Source organism: Candoia aspera, chromosome 1, assembly GCF_035149785.1.
Source record: "Candoia aspera isolate rCanAsp1 chromosome 1, rCanAsp1.hap2, whole genome shotgun sequence".
Lineage (NCBI taxonomy): Eukaryota > Metazoa > Chordata > Lepidosauria > Squamata > Boidae > Candoia > Candoia aspera.
The window spans coordinates 35,317,109-35,333,635 of record NC_086153.1 but is presented as its reverse complement, the minus strand read 5'-3'; the positions used below and the strand labels follow the sequence as shown (position 1 = coordinate 35,333,635).

General features: G+C 40.7%; 1 protein-coding gene across 2 annotated transcripts in view; it reads right to left on the bottom strand.

Annotated features, from left to right (window-relative positions):
- The window catches only part of FSHR (follicle stimulating hormone receptor), a 93,703-nt gene extending 80,908 nt beyond the window's left edge, over positions 1 to 12,795 (bottom strand). For both annotated transcript variants that reach the window (XM_063301664.1, XM_063301672.1), the window contains exon 1: positions 12,619 to 12,795. In XM_063301664.1, the coding sequence (XP_063157734.1) occupies positions 12,619 to 12,773 (155 nt within the window). In that variant the 5' untranslated portion in view covers positions 12,774 to 12,795. The remainder of the gene's footprint in view (positions 1 to 12,618) is intronic.
- Positions 12,796 to 16,527: the final 3,732 nt, after the last annotated feature.

Genomic DNA, 16,527 nt, shown 5'->3' with positions numbered 1-16,527 from the left:
ACTCAAGAAGCCCTGTGTTTCATTGAGATAAGAGCGATTGTAAAATGGAATTGTGCTATTTCAGGCGTCGCTAAAGTTGAACGGCATTAATTCACTGTATTGGAAGACACTTCAACATTAAACCTGACTTACAAGTAGAATTACAGACTCAGAACAAACAAAAACACCAATTTCTCCCCCAATAAGTAGGCAGCTTATAGTATTACAGATTCCACTTATTGCAAGTGATAATAGCCCTTGTGGATAGTGATAATGACATCTAGTTTATATAAGGTTTATTAAAGCTGTATACAAATGACCTCTTGAAATTATTTCCCTGGCAAAACATCTTACCAAGTTTCTCTAGGAATAGAAGTAAATCTTTTATATTCCTCAGGGACTTACTGGCAGCAAAACTTTTTTGATGGCTTTACCAGTGATAAAAACTGCCTTGGCAACTAGGTACCATTTTAAATGTTCCATAATGGACTTTGAATCATTCTGTGGCTTCTCATATGAAAAAGGTGGTAAGGAAAGATGATGAAAATGGGGATGGGGTGACTGCAGTGAGATGTTGTTTATTCGTTTAGTCGCTTCCGACTCTTTGTGACTTCATGGACCAGCCCACGCCAGAGCTTCCTGTCAGTCGTCAACACCCCCAGCTCCCCCAGGGCCGGGTCCGTCACCTCTAGAATATCATCCATCCATCTTGCCCTTGATCGGCCCCTCTTCCTTTTGCCCTCCACTCTCCCTAGCATCAACATCTTCTCCAGGCTGTCCTGTCTTCTCATTATGTGGCCAAAGTATTTCAGTCTTGCCTTTAATATCATTCCCTCAAGTGAGCAGTCTGGCTTTATTTCCTGGAGGATGGACTGGTTTGATCTTCTTGCAGTCCAAGGCACTCTCAGAATTTTCCTCCAACACCACAGTTGCAAAGCATCTATCAACCTTCTCTCCACCCTCCTTATGGTCCAGCTCTCGCAGCCATATGTTACTACAGGGAACACCATTGCTTTAACTATGCAGACCTTTGTTGTCAGTGTGATGTCTCTGCTCTTAACTATTTTATCGAGATCTGTCATTGCTCTTCTCCCAAGGATTAAGTGTCTTCTGATTTCCTGACTGCAGTCAGCATCTGCAGTAATCTTCGCACCTAGAAATACAAAGTCTTTCACTGCCTCTACATTTTCTCCCTCTATTTGCCAGTTATCAATCAAGCTGGTTGCCATAATCTTGATTTTTTTGAGGTTTAGCTGCAAGCCAGCTTTTGCACTTTCTTCTTTCACCTTCATCATAAGGCTCCTCAGTTCCTCTTCGCTTTCAGCCATCAAAGTAGTATCATCTGCATATCTGAGATTGTTAATGTTTCTTCCAGCAATTTTAACTCCAGCCTTAGATTCCTCAAGCCCAGCATGTCGCATGATGTGTTCTGCGTACAAGTTGAATCGGTAGAGTGAGAGTATACAGCCCTGCCGTACTCCTTTCCCAATCTTAAACCAGTCCGTTGTTCCGTGGTCTGTTCTTACTGTTGCTACTTGGTCGTTATACAGATTCTTCAGGAGGCAGACAAGATGACTTGGTATCCCCATACCACTAAGAACTTGCCACAATTTGTTATGGTCCACACAGTCAAAGGCTTTAGAATAGTCAATAAAACAGAAATAGATGTTTTTCTGAAACTCCCTGGCTTTTTCCATTATCCAGCGGATATTGGCAATTTGGTCCCTAGTTCCTCTGCCTTTTCTAAACCCAGCTTGTACATCTGGCAATTCTCACTCCATGAATTGCTGAAGTCTACCTTGCAGGGTCTTGAGCATTACCTTACTGGCATGTGAAATGAGTGCCACTGTTCGAGAGTTTGAACATTCTTTAGTGTTTCCCTTTTTTGGTATGGGGATATAAGTTGATTTTTTCCAGTCTGATGGCCATTCTTGTGTTTTCCAAATTTGCTGGCATATAGCATGCATTACCTTGACAGCATCATCTTGCAAGATTTTGAACAGTTCAGCTGGGATGCCGTCGTCTCCTGCTGCCTTGTTATTAGCAATGCTTCTTAAGGCCCACTCAACCTCACTCTTCAGGATGTCTGGCTCTAGCTCACTGACCACACCGTCAAAGCTATCCCCGATATTGTTATCCTTCCTATACAGGTCTGCTGTATATTCTTGCCACCTTTTCTTGATCTCTTCTTCTTCTGTTAGGTCCTTGCCATCTTTGTTTTTGGTCAGACCCATTTTGGCCTGGAATTTACCTCTGATGTTTCTAATTTTCTGGAAGAGGTCTCTTGTCCTTCCTATTCTATTGTCTTCTTCCACTTCTGCGCATTGCTTGTTTAAAAATAATTCCTTATCTCTTCTGGCTAACCTCTGGAATTTTGCATTTAATTGGGCATATCTCCCCCTATCACTGTTGCTTTTTGTTTTCCTTCTTTCTTGGGCTACTTCTAGTGACTCAGCAGACAGCCACTTTGCCTTCTTGGTTTTCTCTTTCTTTGGGATGTGTTTTGTTGCCGCCTCCTGAACAATGTTACGAACTTCTGTCCATAGTTCTTCCAGGAGCCTATCTACTAAGTCCAGTCCTTTAAATCTGTTCTTCACCTCCACTGCATATTCCTTAGGGATATTAGTGAGCTCATATCTAGCTGATCTGTGGATCTTCCCTAATCTCTTTAGTCTGATCCTAAATTGTGCAAGAAGAAGTTTGTGATCAGAACTACGGTCAGCTCCAGGTCTTGTTTTTACCGACTGTACAGATGTCTGCCACCTTTGGCTGCAAAGGATGTAGTCAATCTGATTTCGGTGTTGTCCATCTGGGGAAGTCCATGTATAAAGCCATCTCTTAAGTTGTTGGAAGAGAGTGTTTGTTATGCAGAATGAGTTGTCTTGGCAAAATTCTATCAGCCTATGTCCTGCTTCGTTTTGTTCTCCCAGGCCATGCTTACCTGTAATTCCAGGTGTCATTTGACTGCCCACCTTAGCATTCCAGTCTCCTGTGATGAAAATAACATCTCTTTTAGGCGTGTTGTCCAGTAGGTGCTGCAGATCCTCATAGAACTGCTCTACTTCAGCTTCTTCAGCATCTGTGGTTGGGGCGTATATTTGGATCACTGTGATGTTAGATGGCTTGCCCTGAATTTGAACTGAGATCATTCTATTGTTTTTTGGATTGTATCCAAGCACTGCTTTAGCCACTTTACTATTAATTATGAAGGCTACTCCATTTCTTCTGTGGTCCTCTTGTCCACAGTAGTAAATCTGGTGGTCATTTGATGTGAAGTGGCCCATTCCAGTCCATTTCAGTTCACTGACACCCAAAATGTCTATCTTGAATCTTGACATCTCACCAATAACCACATCCAATTTGCCCTGGCTCATAGATCTTACATTCCAGGTTCCAATGGTGTGTTGATCCTTAGAACATCGGATTTGCCGTTCACTACCAGCACCGTCGGCCGCTAGCCATCCTTTCAGCTTTGAGCTAGCTGCGTCATCACGACTGGGGCTAGTTGAACTCATCCTCTGTTCCTCCCCAGTAGCATTTTGACCATCTTCCGACCTGGGGGTCTCATCTTCCGATGGTATACCGACATATTTCTGGTTGTACTTTTCCATTTAGTTTTCACGGCAAGAATACTGGGATGGGTTGCCATTACCTTCCCCAGGGATCACATTTAGTCTGACCTCTCTGTCATGACCTTCCCGTCTTGGGTGGCCCTTCACGGTTTAGCTCATGGCATCACTGAAGTGCTCAAGCTCCAGCACCATGACAAGGTAACGATCCTTTGCTGAAGCTGCAGTGAGATACTTGCATTCAATGTGGTTTTAGGTTTTATGGACTTTCCTTGCATTCCCACTTTCCCCCTTCAGCCCTTCTCCCTCTTTGACCATTCTGATGGTCTTCAAGCCATAAAGGGGGGGGGGGTTTGTCTCCTGGCAACCTTTAGCAAAGGACCAGTTTACCAAAGAACCAGTTTAGTGAGAAACCACCTTAGGTGGCAGATGTTAGGAAGCAGTATCAGCAGATCACTTTCTTTCCTTGGCAAGTCCCATTCCAGAGCCCACTGGGGGAGACACTGTCTTTGTAGGATTAGGTGTTGAAGGACTCCCCATGTGGAGCTCTCCTGAATAGACATTTCATCATCTTGCTCCTTGGGCTAAAAAAGACCTCATTCTGAGCTGATGGGGTCATCGTCAAAGAGGTGATGAGAGTCCCTTGGGTGCAATCAACCTGTTCATCTACAGAAATAAACATTGAGGGAGTTGTTTTGACTCTAAAAGAACAGTTTCTTTTTGCTGCTTTTTGTTACAGTATTCTGTTTTTGTTTGGCATTATTAAGCATATTGGGGAAATGGTGGAAGAGCAGGGAATAGCATTTGGACTGCGAACAAACATTCATCATCATGCTTTATTATGGCCAAGGGCTAGGAATATTAAATGCTAGAGACTAAACACTGAAGTAGCAAGTCACAGTGGGAGATATGGTGGGAAGCTGCAACTTGTTGCCACCTCTCTGTTGCCAGTCCCTAGCCTGCTGCATTACAGAGTACCCTGGCAGAAGAACTGGCAGAAGCAGACTCTCTCCTTCTCTGTAATATATGCTTGATCAGCACTTTCATTCAGGATTAAATACTTGATAAAAGAAATATTACCAGCAAGTGACTTGGCATTAAAAAGCAGAAACTTTAGGTTGGAGGTCTACCTTATCCATCATCTACGCTTCCTTGGTTAAATGGCAACTTTAACCTAGAGAGGTGGTAGGACTATACAGGAACTCTACCCATCAGTCTCCTAACTTTGAATGACTGCTGCTGCATTTTGGTGGCCAGGACAATATAGGAATACTATTTACTGTACCATCCACACCATAGCACAGTAATTCTCTTGCTGTACTAGCTGGGTGATCTTTCCATAGTACTAAGTCTTAGACTTCTTGTCCTGGAGAATTTCAGAGTCCATGCTGAGGTTGCCCAGTCCAGAATCACTCAGGATTTCATGCCTGCCATGATGACCATGAACCTGACCTCATGCATATAGTAAAGCACACACTGGATGTGGTGTTCTGTTTATTTGGTGCTGGTGATCTGAAAGTGGAGGAGTTTTCTGTAACTCTGTTGCCATGAACATTCTTTTGTCAGTTTTAGACAGGCAGCTCTATAAATCTCTTTTCAGACAGAGGCATGGTTAAAATGATCCAACCCAGGAGCCTGATGGATCTGGATGGTTTTCTGAATGGGCTTGAGGAATTTCCTGCCTTGTTTGTCAGTGATACTATCAAAGCCCTGGCTGATCTGTGGAATATGGAGATGGGTCAGGTTGTTGATATAACCACTTCTAGTGACTGGGGAAGGCAGTGGCAAACCACCCCACTATAGTCTGCCAAAAAAACGTCGTGAAAGCAGCATCCCTCCAAAGGGTCAGACATGACTCGGTGCTTGCACAGGGGACCTTTTACACCTTCACAGCCACTCTCTTCCTCTAGCAGAACTCTCTATCAGTACCTTGATTTACCAGGGAGCTGAAAATAATGAATGGACAAATAGAAGGTATAGTGCAAACACAGAAACTCTTGTGATAAATGAGATCAACACAGAAAATGGACCTCTTTCAGACCCATGCGGAATCCTACTTTGTGGCAAAGAAGTCTTACTTCTCTGCCTGCATTGTGCTTGTACAGAATAGCCCAGCAATGCTTTCTGTATTATGCAGCATCTTCTCCATCAAGATGTTAGGGGAGGGATGGGGGCTTGCTATGAGCAATGTTCATGGTTCTTTGCAAAGTCAATCAGATTTGACTCAGTTTGGATTCCAGTATTGGGACAGGTCATAGGAGGTAATCTTGTTACACACTTCTCAGGTTCATGTGGATTCTTCTCAGTTTGTAGATCTTCAGGATATGGACAGGTTATAGAGAATTGAGGGCAACAATTTCTTGTTCAACCTTTGCCCTTCTTGGATGATTAGACTGGCCAGCATGGGACTGGCTCCATTGTTAATAGAGATGATCAATGCCCCCTTGAGTGTAGAATGTGTCCCTGCATGCTTAAAGGAGGCAGTTTTTGAAAAGCCCTCTCTTGACCTAGAAGATCTTTCTAAGCCAGTTTCAAATATTCAATTTTAAGGTAAGATGACTGGAAAAGTGGTGGCCTCACAATTCCAGTTATGCCTGGATTACTGATTTTCTGGAGCCATTTCAATCAGGATTTCATATGGGATACAGTTCTGCAGCTGTTTTGGTCTCCTTGGAAGATGATCTATGCTGGAAACTAGATGGGTGGAGTGTGATCCTGCTAATTCTCTTGGACTTCCTGGTGGCTTTTGATACTATCAACTGTGGTACTTTTCTGAGGTCTCTGGCAGGATTAGGCAGTGAAGACATAGTGTGGGAGTAGTTCCAGTTTTTCCTATCAGAATGTGCCTGGAAAATGGTCCTGGGGGATTGTTTGACACTTAAATCAATGACAAGTGGTGTCCAACAAAGCTCTGTGTTATCCCTTATGCTGTTTGACATCTACATGAAACCACTGAGGGAGTCATTTGGAGTTTGGTTTGGGATGTAGTCAGTATGCTGATGATACCCTGCTATTCTGCGCTGTGCTTTCTAAGAAAAATCAGTACCTTTGAATGTTGCCTACTTGACAATGCGCTGGGTGACAGAGAATAAGCTGAAACTCAGTTCAGAGAAAATGGAGGTGCTACTAGTTAGGAAAAAAAATGAATTTTGGAATTAAGGTGAAGTTTGCTCTGGATTGGATTGCATTTCCCCAAAACAACATGGCTATTGTGCCAACTGTGACCCACCTGAGCTGGTCAGACTTACCAACAGTTATTCACACCTTATTTACAACTCATTTTGATTATTGCAATGCACTTTGCATGAGGCTACCCTTGAAAAAGTATTTGAAAATTCAATGGTGAAAATGGAGCAGCCATGCTATTTACTGGTACAAGATACAGGGATTATCTGTGCCTAAGCAAAGAATCTGCATCAGTTGATGACAGCTGCCTACTGGGCACAATTTAAGGTTGTTGACCTTTAAAGCCCCAAATGGCTTAGATCCTGGTTACCTGCAGGACTCTCTCCTGCTATGAGCCTGTCCACTATAAGTCAACAGAAAAGATCTTTTTGAAGAGGCCTCCACTCTTAGAAGATAGAACATCAGGTTTGTGGGAAAGAATCTTTGATTTTGTTATTGTTGCAAATTGACTTGAATGTTGGAATAAACAAAAAGGTGGCCTATAAATTCCATAATGAATAAAAAAATCCACCTGAGATGGTATCCTGACAATAACAGGATATTTCCTGGTAACCTGGAATGACTGCCCCGGTGCTAATGGAAATAGTTCTGATTAAGAAGCTGGACAGAGAGGCAGCTGGCTCAGGCAGTGCATTCTAGCAGATACTGTTTCTGCATATAAGTTGCTCTGTTTTGGATTAAATAATAGTAAGCAGGCACTAAATGAGTGGCAAACTAGCTTTCTCTGTAAATTATGCTGCTAACATTAGGGTGAACTTTACAGATAATGCAATGCAGATACCAAGCCCAGTTATCAATGGCTCCCAGTGTGGGAGGAAAAAAAAATCAGGATACAAAGTTTTTTGAAGGAGAACCCAAGACTGGCTTCAACTTTCATCAAAGAAGTACTGGATTCCTCACAGGGTCAGTCTTTTGGAAGGAAATGTCCTAACCTGCACTTTACAGAACAGCTAGCATCACAGCCCAGTAATAAATCTACTTATAAGTGACTACCAAACTCTGCTATTTCAAGCAGCAGGCTAGGGAGCTGACCTCTTAAGCAGATTTATTTACAGAATGTTCTGGGTTCAAAACTACATACATTTGTTTAATCTGAAGGCTTCTCTGTTGATGTCTGCAATGCATTACAAAACCTTGGTTGGTAGCAAAGTCTGTGTTGATAAATCAGTCTTGTGATGAATATAATTATATTAAATATACCCCATCCCTATTTTTAATGTTTCATACATCAGACAGCAGAAATGACTGAACCAAACTGCCTGTAAAAATTCCTGGCAGATAAATTTAGATCTTTCAGTGTGCAATCTACTTTAAGGATGTGTCATCAGTAAGACAGTAATTTTTAAATAATTGTTTCTCAAAGGTAAAACTGAGTGAGCAAATCAACATTGGATGTCTATATTCCAACTTTTTGTTTAGGCTTCTCATCATCCCTGTCTAGACTCAATAGTTACCAGACAAAGAGCGCCAACAATCTTCTGCAACCTTGATTGCTTGTGAAATTCCTAAGAATATTTCAAACTAGTAAGGGCAGGAAACTTCTGTAATCTCTATCGTTATTTTTCCAGAGTGAAAACAGTGTTCTTAGTTCAGGCTGTCATGTAAATCTTGGCCAAAAAGGAGGGATCTAACATATGTACTTGTTATTAGCAATGAAAACTAACTAATGGTGTTGGGCATGTGTGGGAGCAGGCAAAAAGATACAAAGCACTTTTGGGGGCTGCATGAAAGGCTAAAATTGCCTATTTAACACTGGTCAGTTTCCTTTCTTGGGGATCACTTGCTTCCCTATAGAGCAGCACAGCAAGGAATGTGAGGAATGACAGTCCTAAGACCTTTGCAGGGCACCATGTTGAGGAAAGTTAATGTATGTTTTATTTTATCTTCTCTCATTGCTTATGTTTTGCCCATTTTTTCTTTAAAGAAAACCCTGAGAGATACCCATGTTCTTTGGATCTCCTCTTTCATTTTATCTTCCCCATAGTGAGAATAGTGCCTGACCTTAGATTATCTAGTGAGCCCCTTGGCTCAGAATTTCTCATATTCAACATCTGGCATGCTATCCATTATACTGCTCTATTATATTGATTATATTCTCTCTCCTGTATGCATATTCCCATATTTACAGTATACATGTGGGACATAGTCAGTTTCCTGTTCTCAGATGATATCTTTGCAATAATAATGCTAGGTCATCTAAATTTTATTTTATAGCACACTAGATAGCAGTGAGTTAGCAAGGATTTGGAATGAACTTGTTTCTGTACTAGAAATTATTCCTCTATCTAAATACCTGAGATATGAGAGCATAGATGCATCTGAGTATAGCAGAATTAAAACCTGTAAGCCAAAGTCAAACCACATCATGTTTTAGCAAAATGTATGAACTCAGTCTCTGAAAGAGATGACACTATTCTATAAAATAATCTATCCATTTTGTAATAGGCTATTGCCCTTTTCAGTTATTCTCTGTTATTCTCTGCTCAAAGTCACTGCACAAACCAGCTGGTTTAGTTATACCATTTGTGACACACACATTTTGAGCAGTATCTTCACTATTGATCTTTTACAGACGTAACAGATCTTATCTAATAATCAGAGTAATATGGTGGGGAGATTTTTGCTACATCTCCACATTATTCTCTGGGTACCTAAACACTTTGATGTGTGAGGCAAGCCTGTGAATTCAGATTTAAGTATTGTCTTCGGTGGGATTCTTTTCCCCCAGGTAAATGTGCACAGCCCTGCATCTGATGGTTGGATTCGCTTAATTTGGTTAGTATGCTTGTTTACTAAATTAACCCACTTTATAAGCTACACATACATATACATAAAACCTCAACTGCAGTTACAACTAACCAAGCTTAGTGTGTTACAAGTGGACCTGCTAGGTCTTTCATTGATACAGTTAATCACATCATGCAAACCCAGCCAAAGAATTGCTTTTAACGGTATTCATGCACAAAGGGAACAGACACTGAAGGCAGAAAAGGTTCCTGCTGCAGCCCATCCTGACCATCCAACTCTGCTCAGCAGGCTAAGGTGCCCAACTAGAAAATGTTTATGAGGCATGTGGGGTGATTCAAGAGAGAAGGGGGAAAGGAAATCCTACTACCTTCCTGCGTGATTATTTGATTCCTGCACTGAGCAGGGGATTGGATTTGATTGAATTAAATAGCCCTTTCAAACCCCATGATTCTATGTTGAATATGGCCTATCATTCTGTTAAATCCCTAGGGTCTAACATGCCCATCCAGGCATTGTGGGTATGACAGTCCACAATGTTCTTGAACTCTCAGAAGAAGATCCTGGATCAATGCTTATAAAGCCCCACAAAAGGTCTTTGCCTAAATATTTTGGCACACAGGTTTCCTGCCTATTAGGAGTTTGATTAATGGACACTTTTTTTATCTTTTTCTTTTATCCATCTGCTTTTCTTCCAATTTTGGATTGTTAACTGAATAGTTTCACATCAGAACAGCTGAGAGGAACATATGAGCAGAATAAATGTTACAAAAGAGATAGAGTGCATGATGCTGCTGCTGAAATTTAGCCTCAAACCAAATATAAAGCAGATTTGTGATTATTCCTCAGGTAAAAAGACCTAGGAAGACCAAAAATGGAATTGCTAGCATCATTTCTACAAGGGTAGAAATGGAGAGGGTGTTTTGCCCATTTCTGCAGTATGACCAAGATTTTGTCTCAAGCAGAATGTGAAATGAATTTTCAGGTTCTTCCTCAAAATATTTTTTCTGAGAGATAGAACTAGAGCACTGGTTTACAGCCAAAAAATGGAAAGGTAGAGATGCCCTTGAGTCAAGCTTGACTCCTAGTATTTACATGAACACAACTATGCAGGGTTTTTTTGGCAACAGTACAAGGTATTTGGCAGTGCCTTCCTCCAGGATATTTTTTCAATGTTCCAGCCTAACAGTCTGAAAGTGTGACATAAAACCAAAATAAATCTTAATGGATACAGATGGGATCTGAAACAAAACACTGGAATGTGGGGAACTCCTTTTAAGGGTTTCAATCAGCTCATGAGCCCCGCCCTTTACCAGGATATTCCAACCACTTTTCTGCTTTTTATCACAGCCCCCCACAACAGTCAATGCTATTTTTAGGGGAGTCAATATTAGCTGACTGTTGGGCTTATTTTGGACAGGGGCTTAGTGCTGTTCTGGGACAGTGCTTAACTAGGGTCCCCAAAAACCAGTTGATGCATTCCCTCTTGTGATCTTGTTTTATTTGTGTTTATTATTTTTGACTGGTTTTGTAAAATGCGTTAATTGGTGGTTTTATTGTATGCCACCCAGAGTCACTTCATGTGAGATGGGCAGCCATATAAATTTGACAAATAAATAAATGTTTGACTCTGAGCTGCCTCAGTTATGGAGGATGAGTGGTGGGATAAGATGAAGGCAATATTATGAGGACACAGCAGAAAAAAAAAGCTGCTGGTGTTTGTGCCATGGTTACGGAGAAGTGGGGCAAGGCTCTGCAAGAGTATTTGAGCTGCACAGCATCACACTTCTCCAAAAATGCTATTCCATCACAAAGAAAGATATATATGACAAATAGCGTCTAGCCTGGCCTTTGCCTTGATATACTAGTTTTATAACTGATAGAATTTCATTTTGAGGGGTGAGGCCAATCTGCACACTGAAGTAGTGTAGCTGGATCCAAACCTACTAAGAGATGAACTCTTTACCAGTTCACCTTCAGTTCTCTCACAGGCTGTTACTTGCTTTTGCCCTTGCTTGCATGGAAATATGATTTTTTAATATCTTTGATTAGGGAAGAAATCTTCATGTCTAAATTTTGTACATTCTACTTTGTGGTACATGGTTGTGTTGATCTTTTCCAAGAGGAAGAATCCACAAATTCACTTACAAGTTCTCTTCTTTGTAAAGATCCCAATAATCTATAAAACTTCGGTGATGTAAGGCAGCTCTTCTGCAATTACAACTATGTCATGTGGTTTGTTAAGACTGCTGTGTGAGACCCACTTACTTGGGACTAAGCCCTACTAAATTCTGAGACATCTAAAGGCTTGAACTGTGTCAAGCAAGATTTAATGGTATTGGCTCTTTTTGTGCCTTCACAGATATGGCCACATCTGTGTCTCTGCGTCTTTCGTAGGCAGGCTGAGAAACTGCCTTTTGTTTTTGAGATGGAAGAAATGTCATTGTTTTTAATGTAGCAACAACACAGTTAAGCCCTGATGCTCCAGGAGTGGGTGGGAGCATTTTGTAAATTGCTTCATGTCTGTGCAAAATGAATGAGGATTTTAAGAAACTCTCCTGCTGTGGAGAAATCCAAGCCGATGAACTGTCTCATTTATTCTCATTAGCTGTTCTTCACAAGGACCATTTGCTCCACTGACTTTACTTAAGAGTCACCCCACCTTTTTATGAAACTCTGCAAAGTACCGTGTGATCCTAACACAAACCACCAAGTTCCTGCCAAGAAACCTATACCTCCTTCCTGCAGAAGTGGCCACTGCCAGATTTCTAGCTTCTTAGCAAGCAGATGGGCTCTGTTCAGTTTCAACTGCACTGAAATACAGGCTTTGGAGAGGAAGTGCTGGGTGTTTTAATATAAATTATTTTGAAAGCATCCACTGCTATCAAGGGAAACTTTGTTTAAAACTTCTGCCTGAGGTGGCTTATCTCTGCTCAGCAGCTGCAGAATACCATGGGAATGAACTTGAAGGGTTGCAGTGCTCCTGGAAGAATCATCAGTCGCCCAAATGCCTCCACCCCACACAAACACATTGAAAATGTTCACCAGACCTATCAGATGAGAAGCTGACTCAGAAAGACAAGAACAAAAGCGGCTGTTGACTTGACTGCTTTTTGTCTGCTTCTCTTTTTTTACTCACAGTTCAGTGGAATTCCTGGGGATGTCCCGTGGCACATAGGTCACCTCACTCTCCTGACAGATGAATGCCATTCTGTCTGAGCACTGGCAGAGGGGATGCTGGCACCCTGAACAAGCCCCCAAGAGGAGCCACAGACTGAGAAAAAACAGAGCCATGCTTGCTTCTACGTTGCCCTTACCTCCCTGAGCAACTGGAAGATAAGCTCCTCCTGCCTCCCACCATCACTCCCTTCCCTGAGGACCTGCCTTCAAGATTCGTGGTGAGTCACGTGATACCTAAGAAGGACATCATTCTGCATCAGGATCTCAGGAAAGGTGGGGTTACAATATGTCTGCCTCTGCTTCGTGTGGTCATCGTGTACCTTTTGCACTCTAGTTCTGGGTGTTCAGCGTCAGTGACAGAACTTAGCATGTTGCAAATATTCAGAATAGTTTTGTTTGCTCATATGCATTTGTACTTGCTCCCTGTAACCCAGTATAGACTGACTTTCTTTATGGCAGGGCTGGGCAACAATTTTTAGGCCAAGCGGAGTGCCACAGGTACACTCCAAAGTGGGTAGGGCCTAACTAGAAATTAAATTTGATTAAATTTAAATCCAAGCTTAATTAATTGCAGTACACTTGATTATTCCCCATGGAGTTAAATATAGAGCCTTGGTGCCACATTACCAATTACAATTCAGTGAGAATCTTTGAAGATGCTCATGGTTTGCAGCCTCCAAGCCATCAAGGGGCCACATGTTGCCCTGGGACCTCAGGATGTATCCCTCTGCTTTATGGGATCACCACATTTCCTGACCAGGGTTATTGTGAACAGTCAGGTTTCTGTCCTGTAAAGGAATATGCTAGCAGCCCTGTTTTTCTCATGTTTTTAGAATCTAAAATGGGAAATGAATGTCAGGAGAGGAAATAGAAAGGAGCCTGAGGAAAATTTATGGACATGATAACACAGATGAGGGACTCAGAAGCACAGAGAAACTTGAGAAAGCAAAGCAAAACCTCTGAGGAAGAGAAATAGCCAATAACAACCACTTTTCATGGGAATTTATGAAGCTCCCTTACAAGTTTTTGGTCCATCTTGCCAGCCAGGACTTATGAGTTGTAATCCAACTCATTTGGAAGGTTGGGGAAGGCTGATCCATTTCAATATTTTATGTACTGATTTGTAGAACCTCCCCCAAGTTTCATGCAGAGATTTTTCTTGTTACCATCCTCAGAAAAACTTTTTACCAGGAGATACAGGTTTCTAAAACCAAACATCTGAGCCAGAGGCCCTTGTTAATTTAGGCCTCTTATAAACATTTTAGGTTAAGGGAGCAGTTTGGGGATTGTTCCACTGTGGAGAGGTTGTGACTGAATGTGTTTCTGAACCAAGCAGGGAAATAAAATAAACATTCATTCAAGTAGAAAACTAGCATGTGAAGGAGAGGACTAGATTCAAACTCTTCTCCTTGGAATCTACTTTTTTTTTTTTAAAAAAAAGTAAGATGTTGACATTGAAATATGTGAAGCATCTTTTTATCATCTGTCCTCATATTAAAGTCACGCAGTCTAAACTCATAACTGGTTTATCATCTCATCTTGCATTTGTGGGAAGTCCCTTGTTAAGGATCAAGAGTTTTCAGGTCATACCTACTGAAAAATGCTCCATAAATATTCTTTGACATAATGTGGTCTGCCATTCATTTCAAAGTTTGCCAAGTATTTTGGTAATGTGTATAAACAAACAATGTGTAGGTACATAATAAACTCCTTCCTTCTCTCTGACCTAAAGTGGTCTAGTTGTTCTTAGACAAAGAAAGATCACTCCTGGCAAAAGTACTTTCCGTGTTGCTTAGGTGCTAAGAATGGCTGTTTAGTTAAGACTTAATTCATAGTGGTATTCAAGGAAACTTCAGGCTGAATGGAGAGAGTGGGAAACTCCATAGAATTATGATGCAACTGAGACCAACAGATATTAAATTAGGAAATGATTCCCCAAGGTTGAAATGCAATTGTTGGGTCATAGGTTTGAAGGTCACGTTGGACCTTTGGGATAATTTTCATTCTCATTTTTTATTCAGACAGGGAGCAATTTAGATTCTGCATTATTTCTACAGTAGTTAAATCACTAGTTAAAAGGAGGCTGAGTGCTACAGGTATATAAAAGTAGAAGCTGGGGTAATGGACCAGGGAAGGTACATTCTTTTTCAATCATAAGCAGATTTTTGATCCATCAATTTTTAATTCCAATTTTTAAATTAAAAGTTGTAAAAGGTTTATGAGATCAAATTGGGGGACAGATGAAGGTTGCATTTATTTTTAAAATATATGCTTATTTATTTTATTTATTTCATTCAATTTAGGTGCCACCTGACTCCAAACTGAATTGGTGGCTCACAATATAAGAAACAATAAAACACAATACAAAACAAATGGGGGATATGATTGTTCAAAACAAAAACAAAGAGCTCCATGCAGCCTAACTCAAGGTCTGGATGGCAGATTGGTTTCCTCTATCACCGTCTAATTTTTAAAAAGCTTGGCATGTTTACAACAACACAGGACTCCTTCAAGATTAGAAGTTTCTTCCTGAGAACTTCCTGGGATGGGTACATGACCAATCATGTAGTTTCTTGTTCTCAAAGAACCTAGTGTTAGTACAAGCAAGCCAAAGAAACACCTCAGTCACCTCATATGTTCTAAATGTATTGTTATTCTGTCTGCTCCACTACAGATTTTCTTTCTTAGAAAGAATGAATCTTTGGAAACTTTGGAATCTTTAGTAAGGGTCACTTGCTGTCCTAGGACCATAGATTGTTTGCTTCTGACAATGGATCAAGAACAGGGAAGATTATTGCTCTCATGCCCAGTTCCTTGAGTCATCTAGCTGGTTACTGAGGAATACAGGATGCTTTACTAGTTAGGCTTTTGGTTTGATCTAATAGGGCTTTTCTGAACGTGGTATGGTCAAAACATGCCCCCTGTACCAGCATCTGGGGAAGGGGAAAAAAAAATCAAGCCAACCACTCTACCTTACCTGCAGAAACAGATTCTTCCCACTTCCCACTTGACTATGACTTGTAAAATTCTTTGCCATAGCTGATCCTTCTACACTTTTTAATATATTTTGAACTTTAAATTTATAGTTCAAGTTTATTAAAGATAGAGAAATTATGGCATTGAGGGAGACTCAAACAGTTTTCCTTGAACTGTTTCTTCCTCTGAAGCTTAATAAAATAAATAAATACAAATGGCAAATTAACATTTGTTAAATTCTCCTCAGAACTATGTAAATTAGGAATCCCAGCAGTGGATTGATGAAAAGAAAGAACAGTGAAAGCGTTGTGGCATTACTGAAGACTATTTCTATTGATAGAAGGCAGTGAAAGAAGTCTAATTATTTGGCAGGTATTAGAAGATGTTAGTGAGGGCAATTGAAATAGGAAGTTTTGGTGTTAGCTAAAATGATAAATAAAAAACAGAAATTAGAGCTACAATCAATTGCTATCCATTGTGAGAAAATAATTGGAATATAAATGGATCTGCAAGCTTAGGGGGAAAATGGAAATATCAGCTGATGGTCATTAACAAAATGTAGGCTATGTTGTTATTTATTTATTTATGTTTTGGGCATTTATAAAGTTAATACTGGCATTGCATTAATGTTGTTTTCAAAAGTTCTGTGAGAGGAAATGTCAGATGAGTAAGATACAACCTTGAATTAAATCTCATAAGAATTTATTCAACCTCCTGTCCATGCTTCTGAATTTCCCAGAGACATCCAGTTGCCCATTGTATAACTGAAAATGCTGGACTAGATTGGGCCTTGGTCTGATCCAGTGAGAAAGGCTGCATTGGCTATGTACTAACTAACCTTACACTAACCTTTGTATAGAAATTCAGATACCTGTTTTTAGCCAATAGAATG